The following is a 16168-nucleotide window of genomic DNA, read 5'->3' on the forward strand; positions in this document are numbered from 1 at the left end:
CCTCAGAAAGGGCTACTTTATCATTAATATCCATTTTGTTTTTTTTTCAATCTAGAAAACATTACGAGTCATTGCTACTCATTTTAGAACGTGACGCAGCAAAAAATGAGATGCCTGGAAATTGATGACTAGACTCTAATCCGCTTTGGCAAGGCATATCGCAACACCACGTGACGTCAGCGGTGTGACGTCATCGAACGTTTCCGCAACGCTGGAAAGGTGGCGACGTTACGTTCCGTCCTTGTATACGGTGCAAAAAAGGGCGAATTGAGCAACACACCGTCAGTGACAACATGGCGAACAGGGACGACGAATATGATTTTCTATTCAAAGGTAAAGTGCCGGCTTTTCTTTGATTTGCTTGCAAAAGCGCACGGCGTTTAGCATGCGTGCTCGTTAGCATTAGGCAGCTGCTGAGGCTAATGCTAAACAAACAATGCCTTCATCACGTCTCTTTCATTGTGGACAAACTTGTCATTTCGTAATAACCCTTTTTCTTGAATATGATGCTTAAAGTCCGTACATTAGTTAACAGCAGGTTTACCGTACGTTTCCAAAAGTCGAACAACTTTTGGTTAAGATAACATAAGAATATTAATATATTTGGTTGGTTTACTTGAATATCTTCTTTTTACAATTTACATCTCTTAATATTGCAAGGCTTTCGTTGCCCAAATTTAAAACTTGTGAAAACGAACAGTTTCTGGCTCACTCAATGCGAAAATAAGCAACAAAAACAGTTGCATCTCATAATGTTACACATTTTCTATTGTGAATTACACTTTTAATAGCTTTAGCATTAATGTCTCTTCTTTGGTGATAATTTTAAATATGGATTGGGAAACAAAACACACAATAAAGCGATAACATCAAGATTTATTTACTACCAATCAGATGAACAATAAAGAACCCCTTGGGGAGTTTTTCTTATGCAAGTTTACACAGTGTATTACCTGAGGCAGAGACAAGCAAAATTCTCGTAATTAAGTTTTCCTGGCAACGCTTTGCTTTTGCATAGCTTCCCTGATGTAATTAAACCAATAAATCATGTAATAAATCAAGTGACCCATTTTTCAAAAGAGAGAGTCATTATAGTTATATAGACAGTGATCCCATCAATTTGAAGTGATAAATTTGGATCCATTTTTTGTTTTGCAGTTGTTCTGATCGGCGATTCCGGGGTAGGAAAGAGCAACCTACTGTCTCGCTTCACTAGAAATGAGTTTAACCTGGAGAGCAAGAGCACCATCGGGGTGGAGTTCGCCACACGTAGTCTTCAGGTGGACGGCAAGACCATCAAGGCTCAGATCTGGGACACAGCTGGACAGGAACGCTACCGAGCCATCACCTCGGCGTGAGTGTCGGGCGGTCGCCGCCGGCCATGTTTTGATGACTGTGTGTTGACCGCCCATTGTTTTCCGCCGGCAGGTATTACCGGGGCGCAGTGGGCGCTCTACTGGTGTACGACATCGCCAAGCACCTGACCTACGAAAACGTGGAGCGCTGGCTGAAGGAGCTGCGGGACCACGCCGACAACAACATCGTCATCATGCTGGTGGGCAATAAGAGCGACCTGCGACACCTGAGGGCCGTGCCCACCGACGAAGCGCTGGTGTTTGCGGGTAAATATGACGAGTGAAAAAAAGTGGGGAAAGAGAGTAAACATTGTCCTCACGATTTTGTCGCCGGTTCAGAAAAGAACACGCTGTCGTTCATTGAGACCTCCGCGTTGGACTCCACAAATGTGGAAGAAGCTTTTAAGAACATCCTCGCAGGTAAAAAAAAAAAACTTTTGTTTTGTTTTTTTTCATTTTTTTCTTCTTTTAAACTGTTTCCAGGTCAGCAATATAATATTAATTATCTGATAGTTTGGACAATTATCATTATTGTATTTTTTTGTTTCATTAATACATACAAAATCCCAAAATTATTAATTAAAAATGAATGACATCAAAATGACTAAAAACAGAAGTACATACTGTTTTAATTGAGGCACAAATGTTCAAAAACTGGATATCAAAGTTATAGTTACTGTTGAATATTATATCTAACTAAGATGTCATTAGATTAAGTCTAAGTTTTAGTTGAAGTTAGTTACCTTGTTAGGTCTCTTTGGTTTTGGCTCAGTAGATTTGTTATGAAAGTGCCTTTTTAAAGGGTAAACAACCAATTAATACTTGCAACACATCCTTTGCAGAAATCTATCGCATCGTCTCCCAGAGGCAGATGGCGGAGCGGTGCGCGCACGACGATTCGCCGGGGAACAACGTAGTCGACATCAATGTGGCGCCCACCTACGACGGCCACAAAGGGCCAAGAGTGCAGTGCTGCCAGAACATGTGACCCTAACCTGCATCATTCTTCTTCAAGGTGGTATCACTAAGGACAAGCACTTTTTTCACCCCCTTGTTATATCAAAAAACACATTGAATGCTCATGGAGCTTTGCACCCCAGACCAAAAAGTCTTAACAGCAGTATTAGTGGCTCCCCGTCCGCCTTCTTTTTGCGTCATGCCAAATATATTTATAGAATGTCGTCATTGTGTATTTATTGAACGCTTATTGCTTTGAGTTGTTTATTTTTAGCAGGGGAAGAGTTCAAGACTTATGTTTACAAAAAAATGATTTAAATCCAAATATCTTATTTGCACAGTTGCTAGAAAAAGACTTGGGTTGGTGTGTGTGAACCTTGTGTGGCCATTCAGACTAAGGATTTTTTTTTGTTAAAAAATTCATGTACACACTATTCCCCTGCCTTTGGTCGTTTTTGCCTGTGCACTGAAAAAAAAATATCTTGAGACCCTAAGAAAAATAGCCTTAGTATACTATGTTGGGACACAAAAAATACATTGTTGTTTTAATGTTTATTAGTCTAATACACGTTACTATAAAAACAATGTATTTTTTGTCTATTTTTAACAGGCATGACCGTGGACGCTAATGCTTTTTCTTTATCCTCACTAGGGTCGCGGGGGGTGCCAGATCTCAGCTGAGGAAAATTACTTTTTTCCCCTTTGATTAGAGACCATGTATAGTAAGGCTATTTTTTTTGTTAAAAATTTATACAGCAAGGCTTTTTGTTAAAAATGACCCTGTATAAGCCTTTTTCTTTCCCAAAACAAAGACTACCACTAAGCATCCCCTAGTCCTTAAAACCAACGTTCCACTGCACTTGTTGTCGAGGCTGGGGGGAGTCTTGCGTCTAAAATGTAAACATGTGGATAATCCAACCTCTCCCATGCTTGTAAAAACAGATGATCCCTACAATCCCCTGCCGCTCCCGTTTCAAAACACAAACAAACCCGTTTAAAAAAAACATTTGGTGGGCCTCATCAATGTCGTTGTCCATTTTCAGTGCTTCTTTGCACAATGATTTTAATAAGAATCATCCAAATAAATAGGAAATAAGAGCACTCGACAATTTACCGTCAACAAAGTGGAAGCGTGGCAAGAAAAACTATAAATTTTAACTCCAAACAAAAGTATTCCATTAAAGTAACTGGCGTGTTAACTCATAGTCCACCAGTGACAGTGATAGGCATCCAATCCATTCGAACGCCTCCTGATCCAAATGGATTGGACGCCCATTACCACTGCCTTTTTTGCTAAAAATGGTTTGGATGTCCGTCCTCGTCAGAAGCGTTCGACGTCGTCCCGTCTTTGCTTTCAGAGTCCATCAGAGGGAGAAAAGCAAAGCCCCCCTCGGTGTCTCATACTAAATTGTCGGGGCAGAGTGTGTGGAGTGGCACCGGGGAGCGCAAAGGATCCTGGGACGAGGCAGCTTCCTTGCTTTTGGGAAGTAGAAGGCGTACTTGCTGCTCTTTTCTTCTCCACTCAGAGTATAGCTTACAGTGGTAGCGAAGGCACACCTGCAAGTGAGGATGAGAAAGCCATTAGCATTCAAGTTTAGTAAAGCTACAAGTTTGAAATGGTGGGTTGTGACTGTCTTTGAGAGGAAATAGACCAATTTCAAATTGATACATAAACAGACGGTGGCCCGGTGGTTGAATGGTTAGCATGACAGCCTCACAGATCTGGGGTCTTGAGTTCAAATCCAGATGGGTGCATCTGTGTAAAATTTGTTTTCATGTTCTCTAACCTGTGCATCTATGATTGAGTGTACATATGTATGTATGTATGTATGTATGTATGTATGTATTTATGTATGTATGTATGTATGTATGTATGTATGTATATCTATATGTCTGTCTGTCTATGTATGTATGTATATATACGTACATGTACATATATACAAGTACAAGTAGGAGGTACTGTAGGAGTCAATTTATGTCATTACTATGCTGGTGTGTGACATTTACAATAAATCTGGCTGAGTGTGTTGATGTGGCTCTTTGCGGTAACACAGTAAAAATTGTGGCTCTTGGTCTCTGACTGGTTGGCCAACCCTGTAGTATAGTAAGGCTTTTTCTCTTCAAAAACGACATAGTATAGTAAGGCTTTTTTCTTTAAAAAAAACGACATAGTATAGTAAGGCTTTTTTCTTAAAAAAACGACATAGTATAGTAAGGCTTTTTTCTTAAAAAAACGACATAGTATAGTAAGGCTTTTTTCTTTAAAAAAACGACATAGTATAGTAAGGCTTTTTTCTTAAAAAAACGACATAGTATAGTAAGGCTTTTTTCTTAAAAAAACGACAAAGTATAGTAAGGCTTTTTTCTTAAAAAAAACGACATAGTATAGTAAGGCTTTTTTCTTAAAAAAACGACATAGTATAGTAAGGCTTTTTTCTTTAAAAAACGTCATAGTATAGTAAGGCTTTTTCTCTTCAAAAACGACATAGTATAGTAAGGCTTTTTTCTTTAAAAAACGACATAGTATAGTAAGGCTTTTTCCTTTAAAAAACGACATAGTATAGTAAGGCTTTTTCTCTTCAAAAACGACATAGTATAGTAAGGCTTTTTTCTTTAAAAAACGACATAGTATAGTAAGGCTTTTTTCTTAAAAAAAACGACATAGTATAGTAAGGCTTTTTCTGTTCAAAAACGACATAGTATAGTAAGGCTTTTTTCTTTAAAAAACGACATAGTATAGTAAGGCTTTTTTCTTTAAAAAAACGACATAGTATAGTAAGGCTTTTTTCTTAAAAAAACGACATAGTATAGTAAGGCTTTTTTTCTTAAAAAAACGACATAGTATAGTAAGGCTTTTTTCTTTAAAAAAACGACATAGTATAGTAAGGCTTTTTTCTTAAAAAAACGACATAGTATAGTAAGGCTTTTTTTCTTAAAAAAACGACATAGTATAGTAAGGCTTTTTTCTTTAAAAAAACGACATAGTATAGTAAGGCTTTTTCTCTTCAAAAACGACATAGTATAGTAAGGCTTTTTTCTTTAAAAAAACGACATAGTATAGTAAGGCTTTTTTCTTTTAAAAAACGACATAGTATAGTAAGGCTTTTTTCCGTCAAAAAACGACATAGTATAGTAAGGCTTTTTCTCTTCAAAAACGACATAGTATAGTAAGGCTTTTTTCTTTAAACAACGACATAGTATAGTAAGGCTTTTTTCTTTAAAAAACGACATAGTATAGTAAGGCTTTTTTCTTAAAAAAACAACATAGTATAGTAAGGAAAAAAGCCTTACTATACTATGTCGTTTTTTAAAGAAAAAAGCCTTACTATACTATGTCGTTTTTTTTAAAGAAAAAAGCCTTACTATACTATGTCGTTTTTTTAAAGAAAAAAGCCTTACTATACTATGTCGTTTTTTAAAGAAAAAAGCCTTACTATACTATGTCGTTTTTTTAAAGAAAAAAGCCTTACTATACTATGTCGTTTTTTAAAGAAAAAAGCCTTACTATACTATGTCGTTTTTTTAAGAAAAAAGCCTTACTATACTATGTCGTTTTTTTAAGAAAAAAGCCTTACTATACTATGTCGTTTTTTTAAGAAAAAAGCCTTACTATACTATGTCGTTTTTGAAGAGAAAAAGCCTTACTATACTATGTCGTTTTTTTTAAAGAAAAAAGCCTTACTATACTATGTCGTTTTTTAAAGAAAAAAAGCCTTACTATACTATGTCGTTTTTTTAAGAAAAAAGCCTTACTATACTATGTCGTTTTTTAAAGAAAAAAGCCTTACTATACTATGTCGTTTTTTTAAAGAAAAAAGCCTTACTATACTATGTCGTTTTTTTAAAGAAAAAAGCCTTACTATACTATGTCGTTTTTTTAAGAAAAAATCCTTACTATACTATGTCGTTTTTTTTAAAGAAAAAAGCCTTACTATACTATGTCGTTTTTTTTTAAAGAAAAAAGCCTTACTATACTATGTCGTTTTTTAAAGAAAAAAGCCTTACTATACTATGTTGTTTTTGAAGAGAAAAAGCCTTACTATACTATGTCGTTTTTTAAAGAAAAAAGCCTTACTATACTATGTCGTTTTTTTAAGAAAAAAAGCCTTACTATACTATGTCGTTTTTTAAGAAAAAAAGCCTTACTATACTATGTCGTTTTTTTTAAAGAAAAAAGCCTTACTATACTATGTCGTTTTTTAAAGAAAAAAGCCTTACTATACTATGTCGTTTTTTAAAGAAAAAAGCCTTACTATACTATGTCGTTTTTGAAGAGAAAAAGCCTTACTATACTATGTCGTTTTTTTAAGAAAAAAGCCTTACTATACTATGTCGTTTTTTTTAAGAAAAAAGCCTTACTATACTATGTCGTTTTTTTATGAAAAAAGCCTTACTATACTATGTCGTTTTTTTAAGAAAAAAGCCTTACTATACTATGTCGTTTTTTAAAGAAAAAAGCCTTACTATACTATGTCGTTTTTTAAAGAAAAAAGCCTTACTATACTATGTCGTTTTTGAAGAGAAAAAGCCTTACTATACTATGTCGTTTTTTTTAAGAAAAAAGCCTTACTATACTATGTCGTTTTTTAAAGAAAAAAGCCTTACTATACTATGTCGTTTTTGAAGAGAAAAAGCCTTACTATACTATGTTGTTTTTGAAGAAAAAAGCCTTACCATACTATGTCGTTTTTTTAAAGAAAAAAGCCTTACTATACTATGTCGTTTTTTTAAGAAAAAAGCCTTACTATACTATGTCGTTTTTTTTAAAGAAAAAAGCCTTACTATACTATGTCGTTTTTTTAAAGAAAAAAGCCTTACTATACTATGTCGTTTTTTAAAGAAAAAAGCCTTACTATACTATGTCGTTTTTGAAGAGAAAAAGCCTTACTATACTATGTCGTTTTTTAAAGAAAAAAGCCTTACTATACTATGTCGTTTTTGAAGAGAAAAAGCCTTACTATACTATGTCGTTTTTTAAAGAAAAAAGCCTTACTATACTATGTCGTTTTTTTAAGAAAAAAAGCCTTACTATACTATGTCGTTTTTTTAAGAAAAAAGCCTTACTATACTATGTCGTTTTTTTAAGAAAAAAGCCTTCCTATACTATGTCGTTTTTTTTAAGAAAAAAAGCCTTACTATACTATGTCGTTTTTTAAGAAAAAAGCCTTACTATACTATGTCGTTTTTTAAAGAAAAAAGCCTTACTATACTATGTCGTTTTTGAAGAGAAAAAGCCTTACTATACTATGTCGTTTTTTTTTAAGAAAAAAGCCTTACTATACTATGTAGTTTTTTTAAGAAAAAAGCCTTACTATACTATGTCGTTTTTTTAAAAGAAAAAAGCCTTACTATACTATGTCGTTTTTGAAGAGAAAAAGCCTTACTATACTACAGGGGTGGCCAACCAGTCAGAGACCAAGAGCCACATTTTTTACTGTGTTACCGCAAAGAGCCCCATCACACACGCTCAGCCAGATTTATTGTAAATGTCACACACCAGCATAGTAATGACATAAATTGACTCATACAGTACCTATATATGTACCTATGTATGTATATATATATATATATATATATATATATATATATATATATATATATATATATATATATATATATATATATATATATATATATATATATATATATATATATATATATATATATATATATATATATATATATATATATATATATATATATATATATATATATATATATATATATATATATATATATATATATATATATATATATATATATATATATATATATATATATATATATATATATATATATATATATATATATATATATATATATATATATATATATATATATATATATATATATATATATATATATATATATATATATATATATATATATATATATATATATATATATATATATATATATATATATATATATATATATATATATATATATATATATATATATATATATATATATATATATATATATATATATATATATATATATATATATATATATATATATATATATATATATATATATATATATATATATATATATATATATATATATATATATATATATATATATATATATATATATATATATATATATATATATATATATATATATATATATATATATATATATATATATATATATATATATATATATATATATATATATATATATATATATATATATATATATATATATATATATATATATATATATATATATATATATATATATATACACATACATACATATATATATATATATATATATACACATACATACATATATATATATATATATATATATATATATATATATATATATATATATATATATATATATACACATACATACATATATATACACATACATACATACATACATACACACACACACACACACACACACACACACATACATACATACAGACATACAGATATTGATAGATATATAGATAGATATATAGATAGATATATAGACAGATACACAGACAGATAAACAGACAGATACACAGACAGATACACAGACAGATACACAGACAGATAAACAGACAGATACACAGACAGATACACAGACAGATACACAGACACAGACATAGACATAGACACAGGTTAGAGATCATGCATGTATATACGCATAGATGTACATCAGCAACACCAAAAACTGTATTTTCTCTAACAACCGACATAAAAATGAAATGACGCTCAGTTCCACAGCATGAGAGGGAACAAGTGAAATGATGTTGTCGCATAGGCTAACGTGAAAAACAGCCCTATTTTGAAAGAAGTGTCTCACCATGGTCCAGAGGGTGTAGATGCTGAAAAGGACCAGTGTGAGCGAGATGAGGCCCGTGTTCTGCAGCAGGCTGCCCAGCTGAAGGTCGTCCTTGACGCCCTTGAGGCACAACCAGCCTGAAATGGAGGCCAGCGGCGTGACGAAGAGGAAGCACACGATGTCGCAGAACACCAACCTCCTCTCCTCGTGGGCGCCCGGGTCACGCAGCCACTGCCACAAAAGTCCACATCATTTACCCTCAAACTGTCTGCAGATGACTCACTTTTCTCTTTCCACTCATTCGCTGCCAGAAATGTATACTATTCTTACAATGCTATTTGTTTTTAACAGTACTTTTTGAGGGTTTGAAATAGCCACAGTGTTAATGCTGTACTTAAACTGTTTTTTTCCCCTAACCGTATTTTCAGGACTATAAGGCGCACTTGAAAGTCTTAAATTTTCTCTAAAATAGACAGGGCGCCTTATAATCCAATGTGCTTTATATATGGGAAATAAATTAAAATGTGTCATTCATTGAGGGTGTGTCTTGTAATGCAGTGAGCCTTATAGTCGTGAAAATACGGTAATTGTTCATGGCAACAAATTCAGGGTATCCCTCACCCACTGCCCGTAGTTGGCTGGGATTAGTTCCAGCACACCCCACGGCTCTTGAGAGGATAAGTGCTATGTAAAATGAACAAAATGAAGCGAAAGTGTGTGATGAACTACCAATTTAAAAGGCCTGACGGTGCGTTGGATGTCGAAGCGGGCGTGGCAGAGCTCGCAGCAGTTGGTGTTGGAGGAAGACAACCAGAGCTCCAGGCAGCTCTTGTGCACGGTGGCCAGCGAGCCCGTGCAGTTGCATGGTGACAGGAGGACTTCCGTGCAGCCCCCCTCGTGGCAGATGCGGCACATGGGCCCGCCATCGCTGCACAAAGCAAAACACATCATGTCAAGACCTCCACACTCTTTTATTCCAGATTCGGAAGACATTTTGACTTCATCTTTATGGGTAAAATCAGCCTCTACTTTGCAACCCAACTATTTTGCACCCTAGGCGGTCGTCCACATTTCCCATAGCAAAAAAACGTCCCAGTACATATGAACTACTGTATTTCCTCACTTATAAGCCGCCACTTTGACACGTGCATTAATGGTTGTTTTCTTACTGCAAAACAGAAATGAATCAACAAATAGTAAATGTCAATTTGTCAACATCTACTGTTGAAACTGAGTATAGCAAAGTCTTGTGTGGCTATAAACCGTACTCTTGGACCAGTCATCATCATTTTTTAGGTACAAATATGGCTTATATGCGAGAAAATACAGTATATATATATGGCATGGTGGCATGTAAAAATGTCCATGCAATTTTGGAAGTGACCAAATTTGGAGTGTTTTGTGCTAAAACCAACCTGTGAGGGGTTTTGTACACCCGGCCTCCCCCGAGTGTGGCAACGCAAAGCAGCGGGTATTCACTCTCGTCCACACCATTGCTGCCTCTTTCTTCTTCTGCACCGGTCCCAACATCTTTTGCGCAGTCACACGAGGCGCCGGGCTGGGGGCAGCACGTACCCGTCGCCATGCCTAAAGGCTGCAAAGACGGGCATCAGGACGTGAGCACAAACTTTAGTGGACGTCAATGAAAGACAACCTCCCTGAGCGTGCTGAGTACCAGTGTTCATTGCTCGCTATGGGCACACCAGTATCACAACTGCCATAAGCAGGTGCACATCAATGTTCCCTCTAATTTTCCATGTAAAACATACTGTAAAACACAAAAAAACATAAGAGTGGACAGAGCTCCTGCCACTGGCTGCCTGGTAAACGGCGCCATCATGGGGAAAGAGATAAAAAAAAATAATAAAGTTTAGATTTTATTTACTGCGCACCATATGATTGCTGCTGCGCAGAGAAGACGAGAGTAGTGCACAATTGTGCAGTTTAGAGGGAACATTGGTTGACGTTACATTAAAAAAATAAGCAACAAGATAACTGGAATCTTGTAAAATTCAATTTTTTCTCAGAATATTACAATGCATGACAATCTCGCATTGACAAACCCACTTCCTATGGGAGTGCCCAAAAAAAGCACATTTGGTGTCTGGCCAAATGACACTTGGCCTAACATCAGCAGCGACGCGAGGGCAGCGCGGCAGACAGATAAACAGCTGGTTGTGCCGCGATAGCCTCGCGTCGGAGATAAGACGCGGCAACGACGTAGACAAACGTGCCCAGTGTCGCTCATCATTGCCGAAATGCCTGCTAATCCGGTGGATTTAACTGCAGTGTTGTTATTTTTGGATAAAAAAATAACATGCCAGATGGTGACAAAAACATGCCGTTGTTAAGACGCAACGATTTATGATGTTTGGCCTCCCACAATAATATGTTGATGTTTTGAAACATGTTATGTTGTTTTGTGTCGCCTGTGAGAATAAGCCATTGTTTTGTTTTTCGTTGAGATTATTTTTTCAAAATACATCACATACTGAAGAATTCAATTTGCACCTAGACTTTTGGTTGCCATGTATAGATTTAGATGTGCTGACACATATTGTTAACAATGTGAGTTTGTGAAATCTATGTTACTATTATTCAACAAATAATGTCATTTTATTGTGCATAACATTCTATTCATCTATCAAAACATGACTTTGTTTTTTTAAGGTCCCTTAGGTTTGTTAAATTTATTTTTTAAAGACTTTTTTTAAAGAATATGTGCATCAATGCACCGATTCCTAAATTACTCAGATAATTTCACAGAATTGAGGGAATTTATGACCTATTTTTAAATTAATATACTCCTTAAATAGTGCACTTGGTATCTATGCCAAAATAAAATACCTATGCATAGCTATTTGATCATGTCTAACTTTTTAAAAACAAATCATCAGTAATACACATCATGAATTTGTTGTTAAAATAATAAACATGACTAAAATGCAGACTATACACAAGAAAGTAAGTCATATTTTTTCATTCATCCATCAAAACCACTTACCCTTATAAGGGTCATTTGAGGTGCTAGAACTTATCATAGCCACAATAAGTAATTGGCAGGTTGTTTGCCATTGTCACTGATTTCATAGTTTTGGGAGAAAAACCCAACTACTGCTAAAGATTACTATTTGAAAGCAAAAATTTGAAAGTAAAATGACAAATTTTTAAACTATGACAAAAAATGTGATCATTTAATAGTAGCTCATAAAAAGTTCCACGTCTAAATCCCACAGAGTCATAACTAATATGAATGAAACGCATTCACACAATCGTAATAAAATCCTACAAAATGATCAGAAACTCCAAAACGAACAAATCCGACTAAAATATCACAAGATATTAACTCCTCAATGCAGATACATACACACTGCTCCAGGAATTAGATCAGCCCATACGTGATGACTTGTATGGAAATATAGTGAGGAGAAAAAGATAAAAAAGGTAAACAAACGCAAAATACCAGGAAATACTACTACTTACCCTTCTTTCCTCCGTTCTTTATGACAATTTATGACGGCATCTCGTCGGCGTCCGACACGCTTTAATCCCGTTTTGACGTAAAACTGCGCGTTTCAATAAGTAATCCGATCCCTTCACTTGCACTTGCTCGGCGGTGGTGTTATAGTTATTAGTTAGATGGTGAGTTACTAATGGCCTTTAAAAAGAGTTGTGTTGTTGAGAGCAATTCTGCACGCCACATTATCAAGCACACGAAGCACGTGACACGCAGAGTGACGTCATTGCCTTGCGCGATAAACTAATCGGGGGCGTCGCATTTTTGGAAATTATCGATGTTTGTCACAAAAAAAAAGGAAATCGGGGAAAATCCTCGCATTTCAGGAAGGTGAATCATAACAATGCGTTTACAGTTATGTATTTAATTTTTTTAAAGTGACATGTATTTCTTTTTTTTAAAGTGGTATAAAGAAGAGACTGGAAAATGTCCATTTACAACTGATTGGACGTCTACTATCGTCAATGGAAGGGAAGGGTGAATCACAGAGTGTAAATGAGCATGCAGAAATTAGGGAATGAAATAGGTCTCTTGATAATAGAGAAAATAATGATTAAAAGGGGGAAAACTGTAATTTGGGGACAACAGTTATAGGGGATAGCGGGGTTTGTTGTCCCAAGGGTTGGTCTTGATTGTTACTGTTCTTTTGATGAGGTTTTAGATCATTTGTTTCCAGTAATGAAAGCATTACCATTAATAAAGAGGACAAAGCCAGTTGCTAATCGTTAGCTTAGTATTAAGCCCCCAAAAACAAACAGCAGAATTGGAAATACTGCATTTTATTTCAATTTTTCTCCAGTGAAATGAAGTTTTCCCACTATATTAAAGATTATTTTTGCTGGGAAGCACATGATAACGTATTGTCCGTCTCATTAAGGAAATATTGCATCACAACAACCCCAAAAAGTTACTGTAAACTTCAAAAAACGTCATTTTAGCAAGCCTTCCTCCCGCAATGCAGGGAAATCTGCCGGGAAATGTCAAATGATGAACACGGGGGTCCAAAAATACATTTGCCATTGGCTTTATTGACGCATCGGCAATTTTCACCAGAAATAAATCTGACACACACAAGTCACACACACCCTTCGCAAGTTCCCTGCACTTGTAAAACGCTTACTGGATGTTGCTCAACCGAGTCTGAATCATTTTACCATTGAAATTCTTTGGAGACCACCGCGTTGTACAAAACTTTGAAATGATTGGACTTTGGATCATGGCGGGCCGTCCGAAACAGGGAGTGGGCAGACCACGTTTCCTCTGTCTTTGGGAAAATCGGGAAAGGCTTTCACATCCCCTCGCCATCGCTTTCAACGCGACCGGGTCACCGGGAATGGGAATGAAGTCAAAGTAAGAAAGAAAACGGGGAGGGAAGAGAGGTCACAGATTCTGGCAGCACGCCATTTTGTTGCCCCTTTGTCCGTCGGTGGTGGGCGGCACGCTGATGTCCACCACGTTGTTTCCCGGGGAGTCGTCGTGCGCCGACCGGTCTGATATTTGCTTCTGTGAAACGATGCGGTAGATTTCTGCCAAGGAGGCGTTTAAAAAAGGGAGGAGTTTTTAAAAAAGGTCCCGTAAATTCACTTGAATTTTTTTTTTTAAATTCTTGGAATATTTTTGACGAGAAGTGCTGACCGTGTAAGGCAAAATGACTGCTGGATTGTCAAATTACAGCAATAAACTCTTATTTTTATTTGTTTTAAGTGATTTGGATCTTTGGGGGCAATTTACTGGTGTTTCTAATCTGTCAAAACTATTAGGTCGCAATGGGTGCAGATTTTTCTTCCAACCAAGGCATATCTACCCACTACTACAGTAAACACACTGAGAAATACTACAGTGACTATCAAAGGTGGTAGCGAGGTGTGCGTAAAATGTGGCGAGGTGTGCGTAAATTCTATATTGCTGTTGACTATCTTTTGAGAATTGTTTTTTCTTACCTGTGAGGATGTTCTTGAAGGCTTCTTCCACATTTGTGGAGTCCAAGGCAGAGGTCTCGATGAATGACACCGTGTTTTTTTCTGACACAAAGAACGTTCACAATCGTAACCTGCTTTACAACAGCATTAATTTTTTTTCTTTTGTCTTATTTACCTGAAAATGCCCGCGCCTCGTCGGTGGGCACGGCTCTCAGGTGCCGCAGGTCGCTCTTATTGCCCACCAGCATGATGACGATGTTGTTGTCGGCGTGGTCCCGCAGCTCTTTCAGCCAGCGCTCCACGTTTTCGTAGGTCAGGTGCTTGGCAATGTCGTACACCAGTAGAGCGCCCACTGCGCCCCGGTAATACCTGCCGGCAGAAAACAATGGGCGGTCAACACACAGTCATCAAAACATGGCCGGCGGCGACCGACCGACACTCACGCCGAGGTGATGGCTCGGTAGCGTTCTTGTCCGGCCGTGTCCCAGATCTGAGCCTTAATGGTCTTGCCATCCACCTGAAGGCTACGCGTGGCGAACTCCACCCCGATGGTGCTCTTGCTCTCCAGGTTGAACTCATTTCTGGTGAAGCGAGACAGCAGGTTGCTCTTGCCCACCCCGGAGTCACCGATCAGCACAACTGCAGAACACGAAGGCATGATAATCACTACATTATTTATTGTTAAACTGGCCATTGACTACTATTACCTTGATTGCTAGCTGTTCTAGCATAGTGTGTCTACAAAATGTTTATTTCAGGCGGTGCCAAAGAAGCATTTTTCTTCATGTATCCTTTACTTTTTTCCTAGCTAAGCAAGTTTGTGTATCAACTCTGAACTCAAATGGATTGGCGTCCAAAGCCGTCATGAAAAGTACTTTTTCAGAATTCTAACTTCACATTGCCCCGATTATGGAAGGTCAATGACGTCACATCAAGTAGTATCTATTTCTCCCGTGTCCTTGCTAGCTTGTTCCTAACACTATCCCTCTCCACTTTGGCTCAGAACTTTTACTCTAATGTTATTCTAACTATGCCTAAACATTATTATACTAATTCACAAGAGAAAACACAAGGTTTGGCTTGGGCAAATTGTGCGTTGACGTTCCCCAGGGAGCTAACTTTAGCATTAGCGTGGTCGTGTGTTACGGACACATAAGGACATCAAGTGTCATATGTTGCCGTTGGTTCGCTTTCAGAAGCTCTTACCTTTGAATAAGTAATCATATTCATCATCTCGGTTTCCCATTTTGTTGAGTGTGGAGCTAAGTACCAAGCTGTTACTTTTCTAAATATTGCCCAACAACAGACAAACTCCGCCTTGGGCAGGAAAATGTGGGCGTCACCTGCAGCAAAAGTGACTCTGGACCAATTAGAAATAGTAAACGCAAGTTTGACAGTAACGTTGGCGAATCGGCTGTCGCAAAACAGTCACGGGACGACTTGATCCAGGAAGACAGCATCCAGGACGACTCCTAGATAATATATATTGCTAGACCTGGAAACAATGGCATAGATAACCAGCGGCCATCTTGCAACGGTGGACTTCTCTGGGGAGCCAGTGCACGCAGTTATAAAATGCTTGATTAGTAACAAAAACCGCTGGCCCACACCAGGAACCAGAGATCTTTTAT

The 16168-nt window shown here is 36.4% G+C and overlaps 3 protein-coding genes across 7 annotated transcripts; 1 reads left to right on the forward strand and 2 right to left on the reverse strand.

The window, feature by feature from the left end:
- Nucleotides 1-190: 190 nt before the first annotated feature.
- Nucleotides 191-4339, forward strand: LOC144196561 (ras-related protein Rab-11B-like). 2 transcript variants are annotated; one of them, XM_077716861.1, is made up of 6 exons: nucleotides 191-333; nucleotides 1159-1354; nucleotides 1429-1622; nucleotides 1695-1775; nucleotides 2198-2370; nucleotides 2965-4339. In XM_077716861.1, exons 1-5 carry the CDS (start codon nucleotides 294-296, stop codon nucleotides 2341-2343), a joined length of 657 nt encoding a protein of 218 aa, XP_077572987.1. In that variant the 5' UTR covers nucleotides 191-293; the 3' UTR covers nucleotides 2344-2370; nucleotides 2965-4339. The 2 variants fall into 2 exon arrangements, with proteins under 2 accessions (XP_077572987.1, XP_077572986.1); XM_077716860.1 differs by lacking the exon at nucleotides 2965-4339 and having other exon boundaries at nucleotides 2198-2746.
- LOC144196558 (E3 ubiquitin-protein ligase MARCHF2-like) lies at nucleotides 3337-12861 on the reverse strand. Of its 4 annotated transcripts, XM_077716855.1 has the most exons (6): nucleotides 12106-12462; nucleotides 10517-10695; nucleotides 9831-10029; nucleotides 9298-9332; nucleotides 9123-9238; nucleotides 3337-3869 (listed from the first exon to the last, which is right to left on the reverse strand). In XM_077716855.1, the coding sequence occupies exons 1-6, from the start codon at nucleotides 12118-12120 to the stop codon at nucleotides 3847-3849; spliced, it is 567 nt and encodes a 188-aa protein (XP_077572981.1). In that variant the 5' UTR covers nucleotides 12121-12462; the 3' UTR covers nucleotides 3337-3846. The 4 variants fall into 4 exon arrangements, with proteins under 4 accessions (XP_077572981.1, XP_077572980.1, XP_077572979.1 ...); XM_077716854.1 differs by lacking the exon at nucleotides 12106-12462 and adding an exon at nucleotides 12585-12861 and having other exon boundaries at nucleotides 9123-9332; XM_077716853.1 differs by lacking the exon at nucleotides 12106-12462 and adding an exon at nucleotides 12469-12577 and having other exon boundaries at nucleotides 9123-9332.
- A 765-nt stretch (nucleotides 12862-13626) lies between these two features.
- Nucleotides 13627-15900, reverse strand: LOC144196817 (ras-related protein Rab-11B-like). Its single transcript, XM_077717280.1, has 5 exons — nucleotides 15744-15900; nucleotides 14981-15176; nucleotides 14713-14906; nucleotides 14559-14639; nucleotides 13627-14144 (listed from the first exon to the last, which is right to left on the reverse strand). Exons 1-5 carry the CDS (start codon nucleotides 15781-15783, stop codon nucleotides 13999-14001), a joined length of 657 nt encoding a protein of 218 aa, XP_077573406.1. The 5' UTR covers nucleotides 15784-15900; the 3' UTR covers nucleotides 13627-13998.
- Between the last annotated feature and the right edge of the window lie 268 nt (nucleotides 15901-16168).

Source organism: Stigmatopora nigra, chromosome 5 (genome assembly GCF_051989575.1).
Source record: "Stigmatopora nigra isolate UIUO_SnigA chromosome 5, RoL_Snig_1.1, whole genome shotgun sequence".
Classification (NCBI taxonomy): domain Eukaryota; kingdom Metazoa; phylum Chordata; class Actinopteri; order Syngnathiformes; family Syngnathidae; genus Stigmatopora; species Stigmatopora nigra.